Source organism: Acanthaster planci, linkage group LG20 (assembly GCF_054643075.1).
Source record: "Acanthaster planci isolate LZ-2023a linkage group LG20, COTS_SCS, whole genome shotgun sequence".
Taxonomy (NCBI): Eukaryota; Metazoa; Echinodermata; class Asteroidea; order Valvatida; family Acanthasteridae; genus Acanthaster; species Acanthaster planci.
The window spans coordinates 2,530,836-2,555,518 of record NC_141796.1 but is presented as its reverse complement, the minus strand read 5'-3'; the positions used below and the strand labels follow the sequence as shown (position 1 = coordinate 2,555,518).

At 42.3% G+C, this 24,683-nt stretch overlaps 1 protein-coding gene across 2 annotated transcripts in view; it reads right to left on the bottom strand.

Moving 5' to 3' along the window:
* Positions 1 to 446: 446 nt before the first annotated feature.
* LOC110975487 (uncharacterized) overlaps positions 447 to 24,683 on the bottom strand; it is a 35,561-nt gene continuing 11,324 nt past the window's right edge. The window contains exons 2-12 of one of the 2 annotated variants that reach the window (XM_087130413.1): positions 24,276 to 24,456; positions 11,921 to 12,055; positions 10,324 to 10,426; positions 9,213 to 9,324; positions 8,230 to 8,307; positions 6,603 to 6,718; positions 5,755 to 5,852; positions 5,217 to 5,295; positions 4,794 to 4,868; positions 3,698 to 3,894; positions 447 to 2,967 (exon numbers count right to left, since the gene is read on the bottom strand). In XM_087130413.1, coding sequence (XP_086986539.1) covers positions 2,821 to 2,967; positions 3,698 to 3,894; positions 4,794 to 4,868; positions 5,217 to 5,295; positions 5,755 to 5,852; positions 6,603 to 6,718; positions 8,230 to 8,307; positions 9,213 to 9,324; positions 10,324 to 10,426; positions 11,921 to 12,055; positions 24,276 to 24,440 — 1,305 coding nt within the window. In that variant the 5' untranslated portion in view covers positions 24,441 to 24,456 and the 3' untranslated portion in view covers positions 447 to 2,820. The remainder of the gene's footprint in view (positions 2,968 to 3,697; positions 3,895 to 4,793; positions 4,869 to 5,216; positions 5,296 to 5,754; positions 5,853 to 6,602; positions 6,719 to 8,229; positions 8,308 to 9,212; positions 9,325 to 10,323; positions 10,427 to 11,920; positions 12,056 to 24,275; positions 24,457 to 24,683) is intronic. The other variant, XM_022228023.2, reaches the window with a different exon arrangement.

The window sequence follows — 24,683 nt, the reverse complement described above, 5'->3', positions numbered from 1 at the left end:
CCATATCTTGCTGGGTATTGAAAATAACTCGTACACAGAGTTCTTTACATTCACGTGAACATAGCATTTGAATTCCCCAGACTAAAGACACTTTTGCTGTACCTCGTGATTCGGCGCAAGCTTTTGCTCACACTATGCATCAAGAGACGCCTTGCACCAATACACTGTTTTCAATGGATTAGAAGGGCACAAAGGAACCAGTCTATTCCAGAGATGGTGGTCGCTCTGCAAAAAATTGCCCCGAATCACGAGGCATGGGAACAGTGCCTTTAGCAAAGATCGTATAGTCTGGGGAATTCAAATTGTGCTGTTTATGTGCAATCTGATAGCTCAGTGTACCAAGATTTTCTTCAAATTTAACTCGCCAAAAGCTTATTTCGAGAGTAAATTTGGGTCCACCTAACACAGACAACTGGCGTGGAAAGAAACTGACATTTGGCACGGACTGATATTCCATATTGTGTTTCTTGTCTGAATGCAGCGATTACATAATACGAATGATGCAACATTAACCAATCTTCAGACATTTCAAACTTTTGCCACTTCCAAGTTTTCAAAACCTGGTAACTCTTGAAGCTTGTTTAAATCAACCCACTTTACGGCATCATAATTTTCTAAAAAAATAAATACACCTTCCAAAACAATCCATTTTTTTAATACGAGAGAAAATGAATGCGAATTTGTCCAGAAAAATTGCCGAAAATGATACTGCTTTTCAAAATCAAAAACAAAATTTGTAACATTAACCGTCACTCCATTGAACTGCTATTTGGCCTGCGCACAGTCTTACAGTAACGTGTAACTCGACAACCAGGGGCGTTTTGACGACTCGGACCATGAACTTGTTTCAGCTTTGGTCACTGGTTAAAGTGCTATCGCGACTCGGTTATGCCTCTGTGACGTCATTGTTCCGACCGAACAAGAACTGAAGGTTGGAGTTGGTTCAGTGCCGGTTCAACTAAACAGACAATTTGTGTCGCTCTTCAAATGAGTAAAGTTCTCAATTTCAAAACTGGTTGTTACATGCAGCAAATCAAAGAAATGCTTTCTTCTGGAACGTATAAACGAAAGGAGAGAGCAGTAATGGTGAGAAACATGCTGAAGATGGAGTGAAATGATATTCTAAACAGTGCCACCTGCTTCCTTGTGCTTGGCTCTGTCAGATGGAGTTGGTCCCTAACCAACTGCTCCAACGTTCTAAACATGTTTCTGCTTACGGGTCGCCAAAACAAGCCCCAGAATTAGAAGCCATTACTGCGGTGTCACAACGCTCGTGGACAGGTGGTGCGCGTACGTTACATGCCTCTTGGACCAATAGGGTGTCGTAATTTGCCAAATGCACGCGAGCAACAAGCTAATGAACGCGTTAACTGAACCGCAGTTAAGGCGTCTCCTTGGATAAGTCTGTAACAATAAATACTGATGTCATTAAGAAATCACATAGTAGTGAATCATTTTTCCCTTAAAGAATGAAACAAAGTAAACTGAAGCCTGAATAAAATTTGTAGCAAAGTAGGGTTGGGAAGGCAATACTATACATTAGTAACAGGATATTATTAAGATTAAATTTTTATTAATTTAAATTTGGGAGTCTATAAACAATAACTTTCTCATCACAAGGTAAACAAAACAGAATACTTGCGAACTTGCCGACATTTTTAGCACAACAAAAAATGGAAGCAACATGTAATAATGCCACTTGTTCAAGGATCATATCTGTGCAGCTTGTGGTATGGTAGCTCACTGGCCACAAAAGGCCTTAAAACAGAGGCCAATGTGGCTCGGTGGCCTGCACGTTACTCAAAACGTCAACGGCATGAAAATTAAGAAGTCATCGGATGGCCAGAACGTTACGTTTGTACAAGAGCACTATCTTTCACACGGAATATCAATGAAAAGACAGTGGCAGCCAAGGTCATTTCAAATACACATGTACGTCGCCAATACAATTTGAAGGCCGGTGCGATTACAAATGGCCTGTATATCTGTGACCATAAATGGAGACCTGCTTTTGCGACTACTTCCTCAGGGAAGTGCAGCCCAAATGGAGAGTTCTTTACGAATGAACAGAACAAAGAGCAGCAGGGTTTAGTCAGACAAAAAGTGGCAAGTAAACCAAAATGGCCTCCGAATGCTGGCGGCCACAAAGGCTCTGTAGTAACTACGCGTGATCGAACCTGGCTGTGAAAGCCATTCGGTTCGTGAACGATACCAATACTGGCAATGGCATGGTCTACTTCACAGCATTCTGGGGCACAGGGGAGTACCGGCCTTAGGAAAAAAATGAAGTGGCCTGAGAAGTGAAGGCCAAAACTGTTGAAATGGCCAATAAAAACTGAGCATTTATGATATTCCCTGCCCATCAAACGGGCCACACCGGCCTTTGTGAACTGTGACTTATCTTCCACACATAAACAGAAGTCAGAGAATTTTTCTGAGTCAACCTGTTAAGCTCAGCCCCAATCTGCCTTTCTCTCCCTTGGCAAAAATGCTCCAAAACCCTGCGGTAGATTTTGATAGAAGATGGGTGATGTAACGGTAACAATCAAAGACGAGATGGACAGTTACCCCATGAGACAAATTATGAGTCCTGACTCTAAAAAACGTTTTGAGGTCACCACGCCATGAAGTTCTCTCTTGACTGCAAGCAAGTCTGGGCTACTGTCCGACATCAAACACTTATTGTCAGCAATCTGCCAGTTGGAAAACGAGCAACGTCTGGCTAATTTTCTGCAAGTATTCTTTGTACAGTGTAGAACATTTCACATATTGACGACAGTACGTCAGGGGGGGGGGCAAGTATTAATTTGACCCATCCTGCTATAGCTTGATCTTGGACAATGATTGGGCGTCCCCCGTGTTCAGTCTGGGCCGGGGAAGGTCGCCGAACATCTCCGTTCCGTCCTGGACACTGAGAGACAGAGCCTTCATGCTGGCTACCATGTGATCTGGATCGGGCATTGGGACCTGTGAAAACCGAAACAAAAAAGGACAGATATCTTCAAATTGTTTAATATATGAAAGTGACCTACAAATGCAACACTGGCAATTCCAAATTCAACTCTGAAAGAAAAAGAAAAAAAAAAAGGAAATCATTTATGACAAGACCTGTCATAAATGCTTTTCTTTTTCATTCTTGTCAAATTTCTACCTGACAGGCAGAAAAATTCGAAACAACTGGAAGTAATCATGTCAGGGTAGAGTGGCCAATGGTAATGGCTGATGCAGATTCTGAAGGGGAGCAGTTTCGTGGGGGGGGGGAAGTTGTAGGCAATTTCTGATTTCAATAGGGGATTAAAATGCCAGAATTCTAAAAATGTGTTAAGGATCCTTTCAAGGATAAAAAAAAAACATGGAAAGGCTATTTTACGAAAAGAAATCCATTGTGCCCCCCCCCATCCAAGAACCGACACACCCACCAGGGGGAAGGCACGGCTGATAAATATTGATCCAAGAACGTTGAACTGACAAACGTTTTGGGAAGAACCCAACGAGTGCTTTCACGGTACGTTACTTTTTGCTAATCCAAATTTCATTTTTTTCCCCCTCTTCTGAAAGACCAACCTTTACTTTATTTGCTGTCTGCCGTCAATGCTTTTCTTGCTGCTAAAATGCAATGAGAAGCTCAATATTTGGTGATTGGAAAAAAAAAAAAAGTATTGGACTTCAACTACGGAGGAAGGGACAGCAGTTTTACCTTGTCTTCGTCTTCCCCCTCTTCCCACGAGAGTCGAGTTTCCTTGTTCCACACAGGCATGGAGATGGGCATGGACGTGGCGCAGTTCTGGTCCTGAAGCCCACGACTCCGGCCCGCCATGACCTGGCCCAGGTGGTCCTCGTTCAGGGAGTTATCTGGGGGAAGGAGAGACGGGGGAGGTTCGAGGTGAGCTACGTCTTGATGAGAAAGAGGAAGGCAGGGGGGTGGGATAGGAGAAGGGGACCAGGAACAAAAGAAAAACGGAGGGAAAGAAGAGAGATTTAGGGCAAAGAAAGGTCAAAGGATACAGAAAGAAAGTGCACAGGCTTGGATGGACAACTCCTTAATTTCCTGGGTGGGAGGAAATGTATACAGAACAGGAAGGACCATTAGGGTTAGAGATTACAGATCAAAACCAAGAATTGGTCTGCTCTGTGCTCTTCCTACACCTCAAGGGTATTTTTGCCTTCAATTGGCTGGTAAGACGATGGTAAGTGATCATTACAAAATCAAAGGGATGAAGTGTTAAAGAATCTCATGCAGCTTCATGTATCAAAACACAAAATAATAAAACCACTCTTTCTAAATATGAAATGGAAATGATACCATTATTAAAAGGAATTGGAAAATTCACATTTTGAGGTAAAATCTGACACTAAACGGGGTACAGTTTGTGTCAAGTTCAGCCATCCATGCGAATGGTGGGCATTGGGGAGTGGTCTATTTGAGCAAACACCAAGGCCCGATTTAGGAAATGTATCACCCATAAACGCTGCTAGAGAGTAGCCGAAAGTATTTTAGTGCAGTTTATGACAGCTTGACTAACCTGCAGTACCTTTAACATTGAGAGACTGGGGTCTGTAGACGACACTACAAAGGTTGAACGTGCAGCTGGCTCCCAACAGCTGCACACATCACAATACCCAGCAGGGAACCGGGAAGCAGGGGGTTTCGGGGATAAGATGCGACTACAAAGTGATTGCATCTTGAATGCGCTTTAGTAACGGCATGACAATTACTGGCTCCTTGACTGGGTTTGGTTGTTAGTGGTTTGTGACTGTCTAGCGCCCTCCTATGGTCCCGAGGGGCTACTCACCATCAGTGCTGCTCTCGTCATCCGATTCAAAAAACGGATCGCAGTCGTCGTTGAATCCATCAAGATCAAACATGGCTGCGGGGAAATCACAAATTTAAGACGATCACTGACAAAATATTTTTGCCCGATGAAGATGCCAACTTGAGGGGAGCTTATTTGTGGTTATTAGCATGGCTGTGTGCATGAGAGAGGTTTCACAAAAATGTTAGGGCTGTGCTGAATATCCAAATAACCGAATATTCAAGAGCAGAGCAAACGGACAAGCGGAAGGCGAGCTGTGCAGGAATACGGCCGAGCCTGACATGGCACTGCTGCTACAGATATGGTTAGGACTATGGCTATGATTTTGTTAGTGATAAGACAAAAGTCACAGCCGAGGCATTTTAAATTCTGACGTGGTCTGCAAAAAATTGGGCTACGTACTGTCTGCATCGTTGCTCCTCTGTCTGGTCTTGGTGACACCTCTCGGCGTGACCCCTGACCTCTGTTGACCTCCATATGCCTGTAAATGGGCACAGAAATGTCTGTCACCGACAATGGAGGGCAAAAGCCTTTCAACCACAACAGAATGGGGAAGGAAGGCAACCCAAAGTTGGAATGTATTTTTATTGTCAAACTGAACCTTTAGGAATGTTTCAAGTAATGTCTTATGATCATGCCAACACCAATTTTATGAAAATTGGACGTACTGTTCTTGCGTAACGCTATTTTCCTACGATCGGTGCACCCTAAATGTCATTTTTTCTTTCCACTGACGCATGTGATGCATGCAGGCCAACACATGTGAGGCCGTGATCAACAATCGATCAAAGCTCAGTGTTGGATTTCAGAGATGCATTCATAGTGAGTCTACACGCATGCCAAGTTTCAATGAAATCGGGGCATAGGAAAGCTATGATCTCCACTCTCACTGGTCTAGATTGCGACGGCAGGGAATGGGCTACCCGGCGACACAACTCACTTTGACCGGTGCTTCTCGCGGTTTATCCTTCGGGGCCGGCGTTCCGCCGTGAAACGACCTGGGATAACTCATGCTGAGCGGGGGTGCATTCGAATTCACTGCGAACAGAAGAAAAGAGTGACCAATTCCGCATGAAACTGGTCCACTGTATTTCACTCCCATAAAAACCATCAAGTCCCGTACAGTACGTTAGTCTGTTACTTCGAAAAGGCAACGTTGTTTGAAAACAAAGCCCGTGCGTAAGTCCGTGCATGGGCAGACCTTGCAGGCAGGCACCGGTATGGCTGTGACTGACTTTCAATATGCTTCGTTTGACGCATGCACTGTTGGAATACTGAAATGAACATGTTGGAATGGTTCAATGGACAGGTGGGACAACGCACAATGTATGTTCTCTTTTCCATTGCGAAAGAAATGTTCCTTCCACCATGCCAAGATAGCTCCACCCCCTCCCGGGACTCGGGCTTTTTCCCTGGCGAACTGATATGTTTGAAGTGGTCAAACCAATTTTGCTACAATTCTAGTACGTAAAAAACAAAAGCGAGTGTTTTCAAAAAGGCCTAAAATAAATTTGAATTGTACAACAGTATACTTCCAATTTCCCCTCTCAAATAAATTGATCTTGTATCTGTGCCCCTCTTCTCCATTCCGAATGAAACTGACGTCTTTCAAAATATCCAAATTGATTTGGTGTTTTTCCTTCCGTGTTTGTCTATTTTAAGCTTAAGTTGGTAAGATTCAACAAGAAAAGCCCCAGGTGGTCACAAAATTGGTGTGGTGGTCTGTCTCAGAGTTGATTGGGCAGGAGAAACCCTTCCGGGACTCTGAAAGGGGTAGAGCGCCCTCACCCTTGTTCTTAGTATTGCTGAGGCTGAGTGGGGTGTGCGGTGGGGTCAGGGTCGTCTCCAGCATGGCTTCCGTGATGGAGTCTTCCAGGCTCTTCTCGTCGGCGTCCACCATCAATCTGGGGTGCAGAAGAACAGATAGGGAAGACAGTCGTGACCGTAAGCGGGGATTCGAACGGCAGACTGCTGGAGAACGGTTCAAGTACTCCACCGAGCAGTAAGCTAAAACTAGGCAAGTAATCGCGGGATCAATACATGTATTTGAGTTCAGACACCACTATACGATCTTTATTTGTAGAATCTGTGACACCTGTTTCAGTTTGTTTTTGTGTGTTTTCTATTTCTGTGAAAAGCTGTTATGAGTTTCTGGCTTATTGGCAAAATTAGGTTTCGATTTTACAGCATCGCCAGGTGTTCAAACCCATCACTCTTGTTTAAAGTCTGGGCCAGTTCGGACTTTACGCAAACAGGAAAGTGAAAAAAAAAATGACGTTGTGACAGCTGCAGACAATTTGCTTGATTTTTGCATTTGTGTTCGCTTCTGCGCCAAGGTTGGATCCACCATTGAACTTCCAAACAAGATGCAGTGTAATGAATAGTTGAACTGTTTCATTGTCTGTGAAAAGAGCTCTTTTATAGACAGCAGAGTCGAGCTTTACTGACAATAATCGCAGAACACCTTGTCTGAGTGGGGTAACATTACAGGGAACCTTCAGCGGGAAGCTACAATATAATGTGTGTACGAAGGCAGAATTGCAGAAAATACACAGCAGACCCAGAACGGCTGTCTCTCTAGGTACTGGTACCCCGCCCTGATTTGAAGTGCACCCTCACTGGCGAAAGAACGACAGACGGCAATGAGTTTTCCTATCGGGTTCTTCACGTGCACGCCAAAACCATACATGTAAATTCAGCGATAAATCTGCTGCACATACTCAGCGTGCCCCGCGCCAAACACGCATAAAATTGCGCGCCTATGCAGCAAGTTGATACCAAAGGGCTGTCAATTTAATTTAAAAACACGCCCTCTTTTGTTCCCGCTCGGAGCGGATAGCCCACATTTCGCTTTAATCTGCCAGTACACCATATGCACTGCCAAGATCTGAAAGGGCAGGTGACTGGACAACTTTCCACTATTTGGAGGTCTTAACGCTAGCGCTTTGGGTTCTCTCTCAGTAAATCGAACAGAATGAAACCCAATCGAAACGGGACCCCAGCTGAATGCAACAGAATGCAACACAACGGAAGCGAGACCCTTGCTGAATGCAACAGAATGCAACAAACTGAAACGGGACCCCTGCCGAATCCAACAGAATGCATCAGAATGCAACGGTGGAGTCAGGGTCAAACCCAGGCCTTACCAAGCCACGCAGTGTACTTCGCACCAACGCGTCACAGCTTCTCACCGCTTGAGCATTCCGTTGCATTTAGCAGGGGCTGGGTTATTGCCTTCCCCAGACACCTCTATTTGTACAGGTGTTGCATTTCTCCTCCATGACGTACGTGTGCGTGTACTGGCCTAAACGCAACTGTTCACTCTGTGATGCGCTGGAACAATCCTACTGTACCTGACGCTATTTGTTATAGACATCTGTTTAAATACACCACTGAAGAACAGCTCAGCACTCACCCGACCATAAGATTCTTGTCTCTGTATGCTTTCTTCTGTAGAGCGGTATACGCTGCCTGCTGATCTTCTGCAAACTCCCTATCCAATCATCAAATCAATATGCAAACATGCAAACAAATATTGTATCAGTCCGTGACACTGCCCACTAATTTCAACAGACCGTGAAAAAGATACATTGGTCATTCCATGAGGCTGGGCCACAACTTGTGACGTGTCCATTGTTACGTGGGTTCCATAAAAATGAACAGCTATTTCCCTGCAGGTGGATTCCAAATTGTTACACATCTTGCAAGGCTGAACAGAGGGGTGTGTTATTTTTACAGAGTAAATGACCTACTCTAAACTTACCCATGTAACAACGACACCGTCACAAATTGTGCCAACCTCATGGAATGACCCACATGTATTTTTCCATTTTGAAAATCACGATATGCATTTTGGGTTTGTAATGGAAACTGATAATGTTTGTGAATTGAAAAACTTTGGACAAACTGGTATCTGTTGGTCACCTGTTACGAGTCGCTTAAAAATTCTTCACTTTGGTCTTGACTTCTTATTGCTATTGTGCCGATAGTGTGTTTCAAAATGTCAGAGTTGATGACCATAAATACTGTAACGAAAACTTAATGTACATCAGTTGCTGCTATAATGTGGATCCCACATCAACTGTATCATGCTCGACTGGCAGTGAATCTCGTTTCCTACTGAGCTGCAAAATTTTGTTTTAGTATGCTTCTCTTCAGGAAATTCCCAAAATAAGCACAAGTAGCTGAGAACACAGGAAATTACTCTTAACATGCTTCATTTTTGTTGGAAAACTCAATATAAGGGCTCAAAATACATTTAATTCAAAGAAATGCGCCGATAGAAACAAAGTGTACATGTCTGTGGGGGGGGGTTACATTCTTATCATGAGATCACCCTAAATTCTTGTACGATATCTTGCACAAGGACAAACGCTACAAGAAAAACTGCCTCCTTACTTGATTCGCTCTTCCATCGACGTCCGCTCTTTAGTCAGGTACCGTGTCAGTTGATCCTGCAAGTCTCCCACTGTCTTCTTGAGGGCGTCTTGACTGCTGGTGCTTGGGTGCCCTACAGAATGGGCGGAGGATGCGAAAAAACTGAATACAGGCATTCCGAAGATTGGCGAACAAAAGTGAATACGGCAGCTCTGCAAATATGGATTTTGAGCTGTTTCTGCATGTATGCAACACACTTCTTTTAATTAGCCCTCAAAGAGGACCATCTCATGGCCAAGGGGACGGGAGGGATTCCCCCACCATAAGAACTAAAGCTATCCTACTATGCTATGCGTAATCATTTTGAAACTTCGAACTTGGTATGCATGTAACAGCGCATCTTGTGCGTAAATACATCTTTGATGTTTTAACCCCTTCGCTACGGAGGGCTGTTACTACCGCACCGTTGTGTGAGGATTAGTGCATACCACGCATACAGTCTATTCACCATGCAGCTGCTGGTTCAATGGGGCCTGCTGCTGGACAAAGCCCTCCATTCAGGGCATACCACAGCCCAGCAGTCGCGGTCAAAATAATCCCGCCGTGAAGGGGTTAATAAGCATTTTGCACGTTAAATTGGAACAAAATCTGGTACACTGTGTTCTTCAAATTCAAATAAACATAACAATTTGAATTCTCCACTGTTGATATACGAGTACCTCGTGATTCAGGGCAAGCTTTCGCTCAGTTACATAAGAGACGGCTTGCACCAATCCCCTCTTTTCAATTGATAAGAAGGGCACAAAGGGACCACTCCATGCCAGAGATGGTGGACTCTATGCAAAAGCTTGCCCTGAATCACGAGGTATAGCAAGTGTCTTTAAGCTGGGGAATTCAAATTATGTTTGCGGGCAATCAGACAATGTCAGATAACTTAGAGTACCAGATTTCATCCCAAGTTCACTCACTAAAAGGCTTACTCAATCCGTAAATTAAACATGTGGTTTCGTTGCTAGGTGTGCGGTCCTTAGACAGTCATGGTCTCATACATGCAAGCTCGTATGCACTGAGCGGCGTGGCCGATGACATTGTGGAAGTGCCCACGCTTACAAAACGGGTCGGTCTAACTCACCTAATGTTGGGCTTTTTGTCTTGCTGACTTCGTAGAGGACAATGCGGAAGAGCTGCGAAAAGTCGGGTGACCTGCGAAGGGCGTCTTGCTTGTCGGCGTCACTCTGCAATTAAAGGAGAACTAAAAGATTCAGGGGGCGAGATGAGGAAAAACGAAATTTCCACAAAATAATCAGAAGAGTTTCTGTGGGTTGTACAGCAGCACAGACTCCACGATATGTATATAAAATTTGTGTTTGCCTACAGGCACTCCTGACAATAACCATTTCTTGTGCTGTCCATCAATAAGCCACTTGCGAGTTACATTTGAATAAAATCTGGTGCACGGAGTTATATGACTGCACGAAAACATAACAATTTGAATTCCCTAGACTAAAGACACTGTTGCTATACCTCGTGATTCGGGGCAAGCTTTTGCATAGCGACCACCATCTCTGGAATGGACTGGTTCCTTTGTGCCCTTCTTAACCACTGAGAACAGTGTATTGTTGCAAGGCGTCTCTTATGTAACTAAGCAAAAGGTCGCCTCGAATCATGAGGTATAGCAACAGTGGTTTTAGTAAGGAGAATTCAGGTTGTTACATGTGTGTTCACATGAATTAAAAGAACTGAGTGTACCCGATTTTATGTGAAAGTTAACTAGCAAAAGGCTTATTTTTTCATCTCCAAAACACCGTAATGGTACACTCAGGTGTTTCTAGACTTTAAATGTGATTGTTAGAGAAATCTTGACACCAAGAAAATCTTGATCAAAAACTCCTGAAATAGGGAAAATCCTGACAAATCTCACACCTGAAGATTTGATAGGGAGAGATGATAATAGAGTCGTACATGGACTTCATTATCGCACACATGCAATACATGAATTTGAAATGCATGGGTACACTATATGTCCTGTGCATGCACGACAGACCTTTCCACTAATAAATTCGTAATAGAGGGATTTCACATTAGCGCCGTCTGCGCATATCCGCATCGAAACCGAGGCTCTCTGTGTTGAACTTCCTCGCGCGCACCCGCAGAGTCCACACAGTACATGGAGTATCTGGTTCGTAATTGTGACGCCACTTCAGTTTAAACCACACCCACTGCACAAGATACACGACCATCGCAGGTACGTTAGTTTGCGGTCAATTGATATTTTTTTCTTTTGATTTTACGTGTCGAGTCATCCTGAAAGAATCTTCCACAAAAACTTTGCAGCCTGAAAAGTCTGAATTTAACATACCTTTATGTATTTCGTGTCTTGACTCCTTACTTTTCATCGTCTTATCGTATTAAGAATTGAAACTGACCCATACAGCCTCGTTTTCAAACGCGGAAGTGCGCAGATCGACGCCAAATGCGTCGTATTGGGATCCCTCTACTATGCACGCATGTGCACAAATGGCCTTGGCGGCAAGGGCCATCGAAAATGTACAGAGGTGCAATTTTGATCATTTCCTCTCAGGCTGTCTGGCTTTGTTCAGTTGGCTGAGGTTCACGCACAGGGAGCGGTAACTGTAAGTGAAAAGGGAGCGGAGATGGGGGATGTTCCCGTAGAGGTGTGGGTTCGGTCGGGGGAGAGGGGTTAGAGATCCAGCCAGAGGCAGACTTACCACCAGTCGCAAGCTGACCAATACCCTGTTCAATCCCTTACTGGCGTGGGTGGCGTAGCAGTCCGTCTCACAGTTGGTGCAGGTCCGTACCACCCACTCTCCTACACTGCTGCGTCTGATCAAGCACTTCTGCTCCTGAAGCAGACACAACCAACGGAACACATTACTGTCGGCTCTACCATCACGACCACTGGTGACTGGACTCAAGCATATCAAGTGTACGTGTATGCATGTACATGTACTTGTTCATGTATACATGTACATGTACGGTACACATCCCATGTACACCTTCAAAAGTAGAGGAGTAAAAGTGCTCAGGAATTTCCGATTGAATGTGCACAAAAGTATAGAGCTTTGGTGCTGGTAAAAGGTACATGTAATGATACATGCACAGGTTCCTGCGCTGATGCACTGCACATGTATGCACAGTATTCTCCGTTTATCAAGCTGATATCATTTTTAGCACATTCCGGAGAAAAACAAGGATGCATTTTCTCGAGACAGGTTTTTTTCTCCGGTAAGGAAGAGGTGTAGCTACATGTACATGTACCGTAGGTCTACCATCAGTAATACGGTACCAGTAACCCTCACAAGCTTGTCACAAATTATCGCGTCCCAAATGGTACCGGATACTTACATGCAGCTTACACTGTACAAGCTCCACGGCGTATACCAGGCAAGATATGGGACCGAGGGGTACCCCCTTACATGTACCTGTCCAATCCCTATACCCACTCAAGACTATTGTTACCGAACACATCCCCCCCTCCTAGAAGTCTGTAAAGAATTCCTGAGATTTCGATCAAACAATGACCAACACAAAGGCGGGGGGGGGTTCTCTCCGTCCCATATCTTGCTTCAAATGTGTACTGGGGCATTCAAATGAGACTGACAACTTGAGATTAGATTTGACTACAGCACTAACTGCCTTACAGAGAGTCAGTACAATATTTGACACACACACTCAAGGGAAACATCACAAATTTCAAATGTCATACCGTAACTGTGCCTCACACATAGGTTTGCGGTGACAGCTGCTGCACACCCTAAATATAACCCACTACTTAATTTGCCTTGCTCTAAACTCAACCTTTTGGTTGATTTGCACGTATGTACCTGTGGTACAGTACATGCACAGGTACATGTATTAAGTGAACAACTGCATTTGAGATGAAAATGTAGCAAATTTCCAAATGTCAACAACTGCCGTGGGTTGACTGCGCCAGTTACTGAATGCCCTGATGAATTCGCCCTTGCTCCAAACGTTGATACACGCAGGTCTACATGTACGGCACCTGTATCGTGTGGGGGGTACATTTTACATAGAAACAGCACAAATTTCCAAATGTCAAAAATGATGGCGTGGGTTTCGGCGACAGCTGCTAAATTCCCCACTGTATTTGCTTTGCTCCAAAATGGACAGTTGTACATTTTAAGCACTTTTCGTGTCTCCGTGATGTGAGTGTACATGTACATGTATCATTACATGTCCATACAGTACAATGACCTATATTTGTAAAGGAACTGCCCATTCAATGAGACATTGCATTGTACATGTGCTGGCATTTATAAATTACACCTCACATGCCCAGTTGTGCATATACCTAAATGCAGGCCTACTGGTACTTTGGAGTTTTCCAAGAAAACCTACTGGCGCAATTACTGTACATGTACTTTGGTAATTAGTTTATCAAAGGTTTACCAAACTCTCCCCCAATCCAATTGGCAGATAAAAAACCAAGAACTTGGAAACCACCTTTGTATTGATTAACCTTAGTCAAATTATGGTGGGCAGATAGGACTGATGGTTGTCTGAACTTGTTTGTCTGGCTGGGTGCATTGTTGACCTTTCCAGGGAAGTGACCAGGCTGTTTATGGGGTCAAAACAATTTGTTTGCTTACAGACACTGCCCAGAGACCTGGGGACTGGGGAATAAGATTAGGGTAATGTGTACATAGGCCTACAGTATACAGTAATAAGGCTTTAATTGGCAGGAAATAAGCAAACAATACTGGTCAAGAAAGTTGAAAACTGGGCCGTTTTCAAATACTCAACTTCGGCTCCGTCTCAGGCTTCAACTGTTTTTTTACCAGCTGACTTTGAAGTTGTGAGCGAAGCAATCAGTCTAATAGTGCCACGGAACATCAAATAAGATGCAAGAAAGCCAAAAATTACAGTAATCCAATTTGATTTAAACGCTTCAGGCTCATGATCGGAGACGGAGTTGAGTATTGGAAAACGGCCCTGGAAGGAAACAGTGAAGGGGTAACGTGGTCCGGTACCGGTAGGCCCGACCTGCATGGCCCCCTCCAGATGTGAAAATACAATGTACGTGTAACTTGAGTCAGAAGTCATAAGGCTATTGTTTAGTATCTCATTGTGAGTTTGCATTTAGAAAGTTTTGATGTCAGGGAGGAGATTGGAGGAAAATGAAATATCCATTAAATAATCTTCTGAGGGTTTCAGTGCCCCTAAGTAATGTAGGGTTAGTGACAAACACCATACATTTGTACATGTACATTCCTGTTTGGCAAAGTACCCATTTCTAGTGTTCTGTACATGTATATCAGCTGTTGTACATGTACGTGAGTAATTCCAGAAATTAGGGGTCCAAAACTGACATTTTCGTGCCCGTTACATCTGACTTTTGTTATTTGATTGGAGATTACTATTGTATAATTTGCTTTGGTTTTAAATAGTTTTGTGTGCTTGGATTTTTAAATTGGTTTTGTGTGTACTGGTTTTAAATAAGTTTTCAGTGTAATGTGCCTTTGATAACTTCGGTGGAAAGGGTGCACTATAAATTCTAAATTATTATTATTAAATATCACCAGAATTGATTTCAAACTATTACTATTTATTTGACAGGTAATTTGCATTGATTCAATACGCTTGGAAATTAGAAAATGTGTTCTGAATGTACATAATCATGTCTGATGTGACAGGCTCACAAAAAAATGGACACCTAATTTCCGGAATTACCCACGTACAAAATCACTGTACATGTAATTGAAAACTCAGGAATTTCCTAATTTTAACGGCTGATTTGGAAAAAACTGGAATCAAGAAAATCCCTGCTGAAAATATAATATGGGAATTAGGAAAGATCCTGTCAAATCTTGCCCCTGTGACGCACCCAGTACTGGCATATTGACTCATTCGGATATCCCGATAAGTCAACTAATGTGGTGTGGGTGAAGAATGCTGACAGTTACCATCACTTTCCGATGGGTCAAGATTCTTACTGAACATCCCAAGGACACGTGAACATCACAGACATGATAGATATCGTGTGCACTTTTTAATTTACAAAAAAAAAATAAAAAATACATTATGCCATAGTGCATGCTGATTGGTGGCAGCACCCTCCGAACTCTGAAAGTGCTGTAGCCTGGGCCCCACAGAGTTCTCCTCTCTGCCATGCTAAACACAGCGCCCAGCAAGCTTTCAAAATCTGCTAGCCGCCAAGTACAATGTACGCACAAACTTTGGATGCAACCCGGTACAAATACATGTACTGAAATTCTGGAATATATATAAAAAAAAAGAAAACAAAACAAAACACCTGTCCAAGAAAGTCTAAAACTGCTAACCAAAACAGACAAATCTACCGGTACGATCAAATACCTGTCAGATGCCCAGAAATGCACATCATTCAAGAATTTAAAGGTTCGTAAATGAGCTCGGAACTCAATGCAAAGGTTTCAAGTTTCCCTCTCCAGCAACCCCAAAGCAACCAATTTACATCTGCAGGTACTTTATGAACAGGTGCGTGTAATCACGCACATACCGGTTACGTGAATTGGTACCACGTCTCGGTAGACCAGTAGTACATCGTTGTGAATGTGTGTACACGTGCACGGGCATTGCCAAAGCAGTGGGCCCTTTGGGTTGAACTGGATTCCTCATGATACTAGTACATGCGTACAGGCAGGAAATGCCAGTAATTTTTTAAACATGCGTAAAGCAACTTGCGGCGTGCAGAGGAAATGCTCTGCTTCCTTCCAAAAGATGCCACTCAATCATGTACCAGGTACATTGTACACATGTACATGTAGTTTATGTACTTTATATTGTACATGCACCGTACACTCTCACTGAAAAGTGTTTAATTACTGGGATACAATTTTATGTACAGGTGCACTGCAAAGTACATGTACAAGCATTACTCAGTGCTTATTCCTTGCATGTACATGTCCATGTATGTACATGTATGTGTGAGCATGTTTATGGTACATGCACATGTGTACAGGCATGACATGCAGAACTTTGTACAGTACCATACTGGCATACATGTACATGTGTACATACATGCACACGAACATTTACATACATGTACACGTATGTAAATGTACATTATGTCATTTGTGTGCAGTACAATTACATACATGTACATGTATAAAACACCATAATGATGACTCTATAAATGCTTTGAACATACATGTACACGTACGTGAATGTACATGTATATTGGAGGTGCGCAGTCAAATTTTCCCAATTTAAAAACAGCGCAAGAGTAATAACAGCAAGTCAATCTGCACAGTAAAGGTACCGGGACATGGACATGTATACTGGTACATGTATACTAGTGCATTGTTATGAAATGTGATTATGTGCTCCACGTCTCTTCATGCTGCATAAATAGAAGTATTTTCACCTTACTCCAAAGATTTGGTTACTGGTTTTGTTTCATTTGTGTGTCCTGTGCGCAGTGCCTGTTTGGACCAGTGGAATCACTAGAAAACATTCCGAGGACTTAGACCGGGAACTGAAACGGGCGTGCGAGATTATTCTTGGTTTGGAATATGACTCTTACAGAAATGCTCTCCAAATACTTGAGCCAGACATATTGCAGGAATGCAGGTGAAAACTGTGCTAGTCGTTTGCAAAATCCACACTCAACACTGCGTTGAGAAAGCACCTCCCTGCTGCAGCTTACCGACTACGAAAATCAGAACCACGACTCTGCACATTGTTGCAGGACAGAACCACTTGGCAATGTTTTCATGGGTTTTTACTGTTTGCCGACTGACCATTTTTCAACATGAACCCCAGATCAATTGTACATGTGCCCACTTCTGTTGATCAGAATGACTTTACGTGCACTACTTTTTTCCTACTAACTCTGTTGATGAATTTTCTGCAACATACATGTACATGTACTTAATATTTTATGTTAAATACATGTACATGTAGTTCTAGATTTATCTCTTAAAATATTTTTTCCGTCTGTTTGTTTAATCCTCTGTTAATATTGTATTTCTTGTATTTTTGAAATGTCTATTTGTAAAAATCTCAGCAGTTCAGCCTTTTGCTGCTATTCACATGATTGAGATTTTAATAATAAGCCAGCAATGAATGAATGAATGACATCAAATTAAAGCATTACAGTTCGTGTTCACGTATTCAAACCTTCAAGCAAACTTGCTTCCTGAAATCTGATTCTGGTCATTCCATGACCAATTACTGTATCGCGCATTGCACTGCTCTACATGTACGTGTATGTTACTCTGGGTATAGTCATGATAGTGTGCCATTTCTAATGCTGGAGCTACTGTACATGTACATGCACTGCCGCACACTTTACTGTCTATTCAAAAGGTGATGCATTTGAGTGCCATGCCGATTGTGTTTAAATGCGCGATACAATTTTGTTGGTAACGACGTGCAGGTAATGCGTGCATTTCAGAGTCCTTTGTGAACCAGTAAAGTGAAGCCCCAACCATACCAAAGGAGCCTCTGTTGCTGGGAAAATAGCTCCCTCTCTTGGTCCAGCTCGGGGCCCTTAGACAATTCAGTGTATACTGTATGTACATTGTTATCTTCCGGTAAGAAAATCCATTACATATGTACGTACAGTGTACACGTACAGTACAGTGTATGTACATGTACATCACACGCATGGCACTTTTATTTTCCAAATCCTCCTCTGTGAAGCTTTTATGGGCTTCATTCGAGAGATACCGGTATGCCATTTTCTGGAAGACTAGGATATCATTTTACATGAATTTATTGAGGGGAGAGGCCTGATGACTTTGCTATAATTACAGTGTACCGGTACGTATAGCATCATGTTCATTCTGGTCCCAGTAGACCTTTTTCCTGTGATTTCACAATCATGCTGGATTGCAGTGTGTTGTGATGGTAATGAGTGCATAGTATTGTGATGGTAGCGGTACATGTAAGCTACAAGCATGCAGCGTTTGCATGTACGCTTGCACGTGGTTGAAGTTGCCCGTAGGAATATATGCGGTCACCATGGCCATGGCGGTCCACAGGTGGTGGCATTGTTTGCTTTGAGTGCAATCGAGTCAAATGGGTGAAAAAAAGTCTATTACATGTACATGTACGCCTTTGGAACACTTTTACAGGGATTGCCTCACTTTTAAGTTGGATTCAAGATGGCCGATACCAGCGTGAGGACACTGCAGTAAGGTGGCCCTGTTTGAAACTCTCACAATGTAGGTGCAAAAACCAAAGGGGTGCAAAGTTCTTGTACACTGTATCCCCACAGACTTACATAACATGTACATGCAGGGTATATCAATACATGTACATGTCCAATGTACATTACATACATACATGTACAACATGTACAGAAAGACATGAAAGAAGAACATGTGTACATGTAAGTGAACCCGCACATGACTACCGGTAGTTGGCTACATACACATGTACTGTACATGTATGTATGCAGCTGTACATGTTTACATGAACATGTATGGACACACATTAGTCGTTACATGTAAGTCAATAAAAAATTTACACAGGTACCGGTGCAATGTATGATACATGTATGTACTTTAAAAACAGAATACAAGTTTTCTTTTCTCAAAAATGATAGCAATTCTGGACGGCAACAGTCTGTACATGTAAGGACACAATACTGGCTAACAAAAATGGGATACATAGGTAAAAATTCAATCTAGTGAAAGGTGTTTAATTTACTTTTAAATTATGACAATGGACCACCCTCTATCAGAAAATAGCAATGGGAAGATAATCGGCCCAAGAAATTTTCTTCCATGCAGTGCTTTCTGTAGAGGGGGGCCTCATAAGTTAACGTTGGTTACGGTGTCCGCTTTGCAGTCAACCATGCAATAATAAAAGTCAAAGAAAAACAATGTGGAGTTGTATTGTTGTGGTTAAGCTTTTCCTCCTTTCTGAAAGTCATCTTTAAAAAAAATGCTAATTGTTACTAATTTTATATCTTAATAAGGTGGACACCGTAACTAACGTTAACAAGTGTACTTTTTCACACACAACAATTTTTAATGATTTGCAGTTTGACGACTTGAGGAAAACAGCTGGTTGCGAAGCTTGCAAGTACTTCAAAGAGGACATTATCATTGACAACCAAAGAACAGATACCCTCAATTTCAAAGATCTTTGTCCTGTAGTTTAACGTTAGTTACCAAAATGACACGGACACCAAAAATTTCGAATCAAAGCTAACATTTCATGTGACAAGTTTATTATGACTTGCTTTACTGGAGCCCTCAAGGTAATTGCCTCACCTTCAGAAAATTGCCTATGTTACTATGTGCAGGTGTTAATACATGCACATGTTTTTTCATTTCTTGGGAGCATCTCTATGATCTACATATCTGATAAGCCACTTCATCCTATTTTTAGATGCCCTATATGCATGCAAGAAGGTTGCACATGAGCTTCACAGAAGTTGCAATCTTTGACATTGTGAACTTAAGTACATGTATGTATATTTAAATGTGCACCATTTGCAACATTAAACAATTCTGAGGAACAAGTAAATTGAGTCAATGACTATTTTATTTTTCATTCTAATCTTGTTTCTTAAAACTGTATTTCATTGTGGAGGCTGTACACTGACGATCCCATCTGAAGAACATGGCACATCTCATTAAATGAATTTCATTGAATTTATTCAGTTCGTGCCACCTGGGTGACTCATTTTTGCTGAAAAACTGATGAACTTTTGACTACAGACCTTAGACAAACCTCTGATGACATACTTAGACACTAAAGCTTCTTTCACAAGGACATGTGAATCTACAGACATATAATCTGATCCAACCATTGAATCTTTTTCTCCTTTCTGGCTTCTGAAATAAGATAGAAGAAAAATAAAATTTAAATAGAACAATTTTTTAACATAACCGGCAGTGGCTTGATTTGTGGAAACATAAAAAAAAACTCTAACAAGACCCCAGGGGTTCCACAAAGGCAAGTTCCCCTATCTGTGTAAACATCACTTGCCTACGTGTTACATCAACTTCGCTCCATTTACTTTTAATTCACTGCGAACTCGCCCCCATACTATTGGATGACAAATGGGGCGAATTTTAATACGAATGGGGCGAAGTCGAAAGTGCCGGTGTGTAACGAACGTGAAACACTGATGATTTCTTGAACTTGGCAAGGCTATTCTTTAAGTTTGTCCATTTTTTTGATGGACTTTAGCTTAAAAAGGGTAAATTATTTGTTGTTTTGCAATTTCAAGCGGGACTTCAGATGTTTACTATTTTTTCTTCCGTTCGTTAAACATGGACACGATTCACACGAAACCATCCAAGCGGTCCGCTACAAAGCCCAAAAATCACCCACTGACTATCCATTAAAATCTTCCCTTTTACAATGCCATCTGACCTCTTTTCACATAAAAATACAGAAAATAAAATCTATTTAAGTTGATACAAACCTTTTGGCTGCTCTTTTTCCGGATATTGGCTGCTCTTTTCCTGATTGTTGGAGGGAAAGCTGTCGCGCGCAGCAACTTTCTCCGTTCGTTACACAGAGACGCGAAAGCGGCGCGCGGTGGACACGGTGCTTAAAATAGCTTTATCTCGGAAAAGACGTAATCGAGCCTAAAACAAGTGACCTTTAGGTCATCCATGCAAGGTACCATTGCACATGTACGACCACTAGTCAGACTGCGTTGATCACCAGTTAAAACATGTGGACATTTTACGTTAGTTACAAAATGGACACGAAAATTATAGCGATTGATATGCTGATGTTTTCTCATCCTCGAGGGTAATTATGGTCTAGCACACATTTTACACGATGTTTATTAAGCTCATTTCGAATAAAAATGGCTTTTACAGGTAAGGGTGAGGCTTGTAAATGATGATTCTGGCCCTTTTCGTCATGGTATGGTGTGGTGGACACGATGTGAAACGAACGTTAACGCAGGTTCAGCTGCCATTTTGGAGCGTGGATTTATTTATTTTTTTTTTGTAAAGGGCCAAAATATTACTTCATTGCTTAACTCAAAAAATATGACCATTGTGATAAAATACGTGAGCTATAAGTAAAGTAGTTGAGTTCATTAAATTTTGTTCAAGCAATGTCCCATTTTTGGGCGCCATTTTGAACTAAAATTTGCTCTTCAACGTGAATAAAAATTATAGACTCGCATTCACACTGAATTATTTATCTTTATTTATCTCTCAAATACATGTACAACTATAATCTCAAGCAAACATAGCTTGAAAATGGTTACATCATCTGATAAATTAAAGTTCATTTTTTGCATCATGAAAGTTGGCCAGTATTGTGACCTTACACGTATGATGTAGATGTAGATTGACCGAGGCTGCTGTTTATTTTCTTCCTCCTGGTGGTGAGATTTTCAGAGATTATTCAGCAGTCCCATTTTTGTGATTTTACCAACGGTGGAACTTACCTTTAATCCTTAAAATTGCGTGATGCGATCCAAGCGGCTACCACTTAATCTGTCCTTTCTTTTAAGCAATACGGTACCCATTTCACAATCAGGCGATTTCCCCAGGTCACATGAGCTGCCGATGGCTAAACTCGACAATTTGGCCACAATACGTAATCATGCAAGAATAGCTCCGATTGCACACTGCCTTGATTCCAAATACATGTACACGTAAATATTGACGAGCGTTTCGGCACGTGCTGTGAAGTGGGCTGGGTGAACTTTGGAGCCTTTCATAAGAATCGCAATCAATCACTGGACTTTTTTTTCTGTTTTTTTTTTTTCCTCAACCTGTTATGTGTTGTTTGACACATGCATGTACTGCACAGTGGTGCTGTGCAACAGCGCATACATGTACACACACAACGCACACCTGTGCACTACATCATGGACATGCTGCAATGGAATGCTTTAAAAAAAAGCTTTCCACCGTTAAGTACCCACAGAAGTATCTTGACTGCTTTTAAAACACTTAAAGCTTGGTGGGCCCAGAAAATATACCAGAAAACTTTAAAAACATTTACACTAGCACCACTGTAAGTAGAATACTCTTCACTTGCATGCTGACTACATCTAATGATCTATGCTCAAATAAAAAAAAAATCCCCCAAAGACACACACACATAAAAGGTAGTTTTTATTTTGCGACTGGCAAATGAATGGTTGTTCCCCGTCTTCAAGAAGGTTCAAAGAACAGGATCCATTCACATGGACAAAGCTGCCCTTTCAGTCAAGATTTCCATGTACATGCACTGTACATGTACGGTGACCAGTCATGTCGGTACATGTACATGTAGGGTGACATACAAGTACATGACATGTAGTTACCAGGTGGATGACTTTTTTTGATGGCATATGTCTTCTGAAAGGATGGGACTTATAACTACAGTAAACTGAACAGTGGTCAAGTTTGGTACTGTATGTTTTGAGCCTTCAGATATTTATCTAATCGTCATTTTTCCAATGTACATGTACGCCTACATACATACATGTACATTATGTACATGTTGACCATGCAGGAAAAAAAATTGGCCATCCTGTACGGTACCGCCTACAGCATGTACAAAGTATCCTCATGAAAATCTGGAATCATTTCAATCCTTTTCGAATTTCTGGCCTAGCCCTTTCCAGTGCTGTACCGTCAGACCATTGGTGAGACCCTCAAAGACCATCATAAGATCCCCTCCCACGAGACGATCACAAGGCCTCTAGTTGGAAAGTCACAAGCTACATGTACATGTATTAAAATGCACAGCAGCAAAAACATGAATTCCTCTGCCACTGTCCACACCTTGTTACTCATTATTTGTGACTGCCCTTGCTTCTGGTCTTGACGGTTTAGACTACAACCCTCTTCTAATTGATCGACTGGTAATTTGGCAGAGGATACCACTTCTGGTACATAAGTTGGCACAGGATTAGCACGGGGATGCATTTTCTGTGGGAATGTACAATATCCGCATGTGCGTTGGGTACCGTGCCGGTACATCGAATAATTTAAGCCTGTACCGGCACACGGATACCCGTCCATTCATCTCAAAACCCAGATCTATTTTTCAGGCAAGTGCTCGTGAAAAAAACTTCACCAATAAAATTGCACACAAACTTTAAAATTGATAGTGAAAGGCCGAACTGCTGAAAAGTCATCGGTGCTGCTGAAAAAACAGGTTCTGTGGTCATCACTCTGGTTCAAGGATCAGCAGAGCTGCTTTTGTTAGAAATTAAAGGTTTTGTTTAATAAAAGGGTGTGAGAGACTCCCCTCTAACATTCAGGACAATGTGCTGCTTCTCTGTACGAAAAAAGAACCCTGTTTCACGCATATGGTCTGCCACGACTGCACGCAGTGCCATTTGATAAGTGCTCTTTGTACATGTATTTCAAGGGTATCCAGGTACCCAGTATTGACATAAAATGAGTACCCGGTTCCAAAAAAACATACCCGTACATGTAGATGCACCCCCTAGAATGATTCCCACCAAACCTGTCTTTCCTTTGACATGCCGGTGAGGGGGTGCCTCAAGTCAGGGCAAATTATTTTCACAGTGAAATCTATATGTACAGGTAGTTACCGGTACATGCGCGAGTTGAACCTCAAGGAGAAAGACACAGGGGCCAATTTCACAGGGATGCTTACTTTCAAGCACAAATTTTGCTTTTGAAGCACAAAAAACCTTGCTTAAACAATAAAGGTTACCAGCTCAAAATTGACGTGATTGTCATGCCAACCAAAAGACAGGTGAATACCATTCCAAACTAATATACAAATGTGCATCACATGGAGTTTGGGCTGGTAACCTGATTTGTCTAGCAAGGTTTTTTTTTCACATTTAAGCAAATTTTGTGCTTAAGCAGTGCTAAGAAATTGGCCCCTGAAGTTTGAACAATGAGGCCAACTCAGAAGCGTGTGTGCTCAAACATGTCAAAGGCTCCGTATGTGGGTCGCTGGTTAGTGCAAAGAGCAAGTGATTGGACTGCTGGTGTGGGGGACACAATTAGGCCAAGCGGGGTGACAACTCATGACCTACCGGTAGGAATTGTTGTGGATTTGGGTTGGCTGTTGTACAGTTGTAATTAGCCCAAACACAACGGTAGCATGTGGTTCATCCCTAACCTTACAGATGTGAAAAAATGACACTTGACGATTTACCTCCGATATCCCTCCAAGATCCAATTGGATCTCAGCCACCTGACCCTTGAAGAAGCCTCGCTCTCGTTCGCCGGCCGGCAGTCGCAAAGTGGTCCGGTCTAGCGGTGAAGGTGCGGCCTTGGTGTGAATGCTGATGTTCAGGCATTTACACGTCAGTCTGCCCATGGTAGGGATCTAGTAACTGGAAGACAAGAGGTCAACATTATATGTAAGGTTGAAGGGTTTAGCAATAGACCGTATTCACGGCATCCCCAATTTCAGTCTTATTCCAAAACGTAGTGTATTTATTTGAAAACATTAAATTCAAAGAACCAGACTATATTCTACGATTCCATTCCGACCCCAATAATCACCTGGTTCCATCCCATTACGGGTATCAAATTGATACTGTGCATTCAGAAATACGAC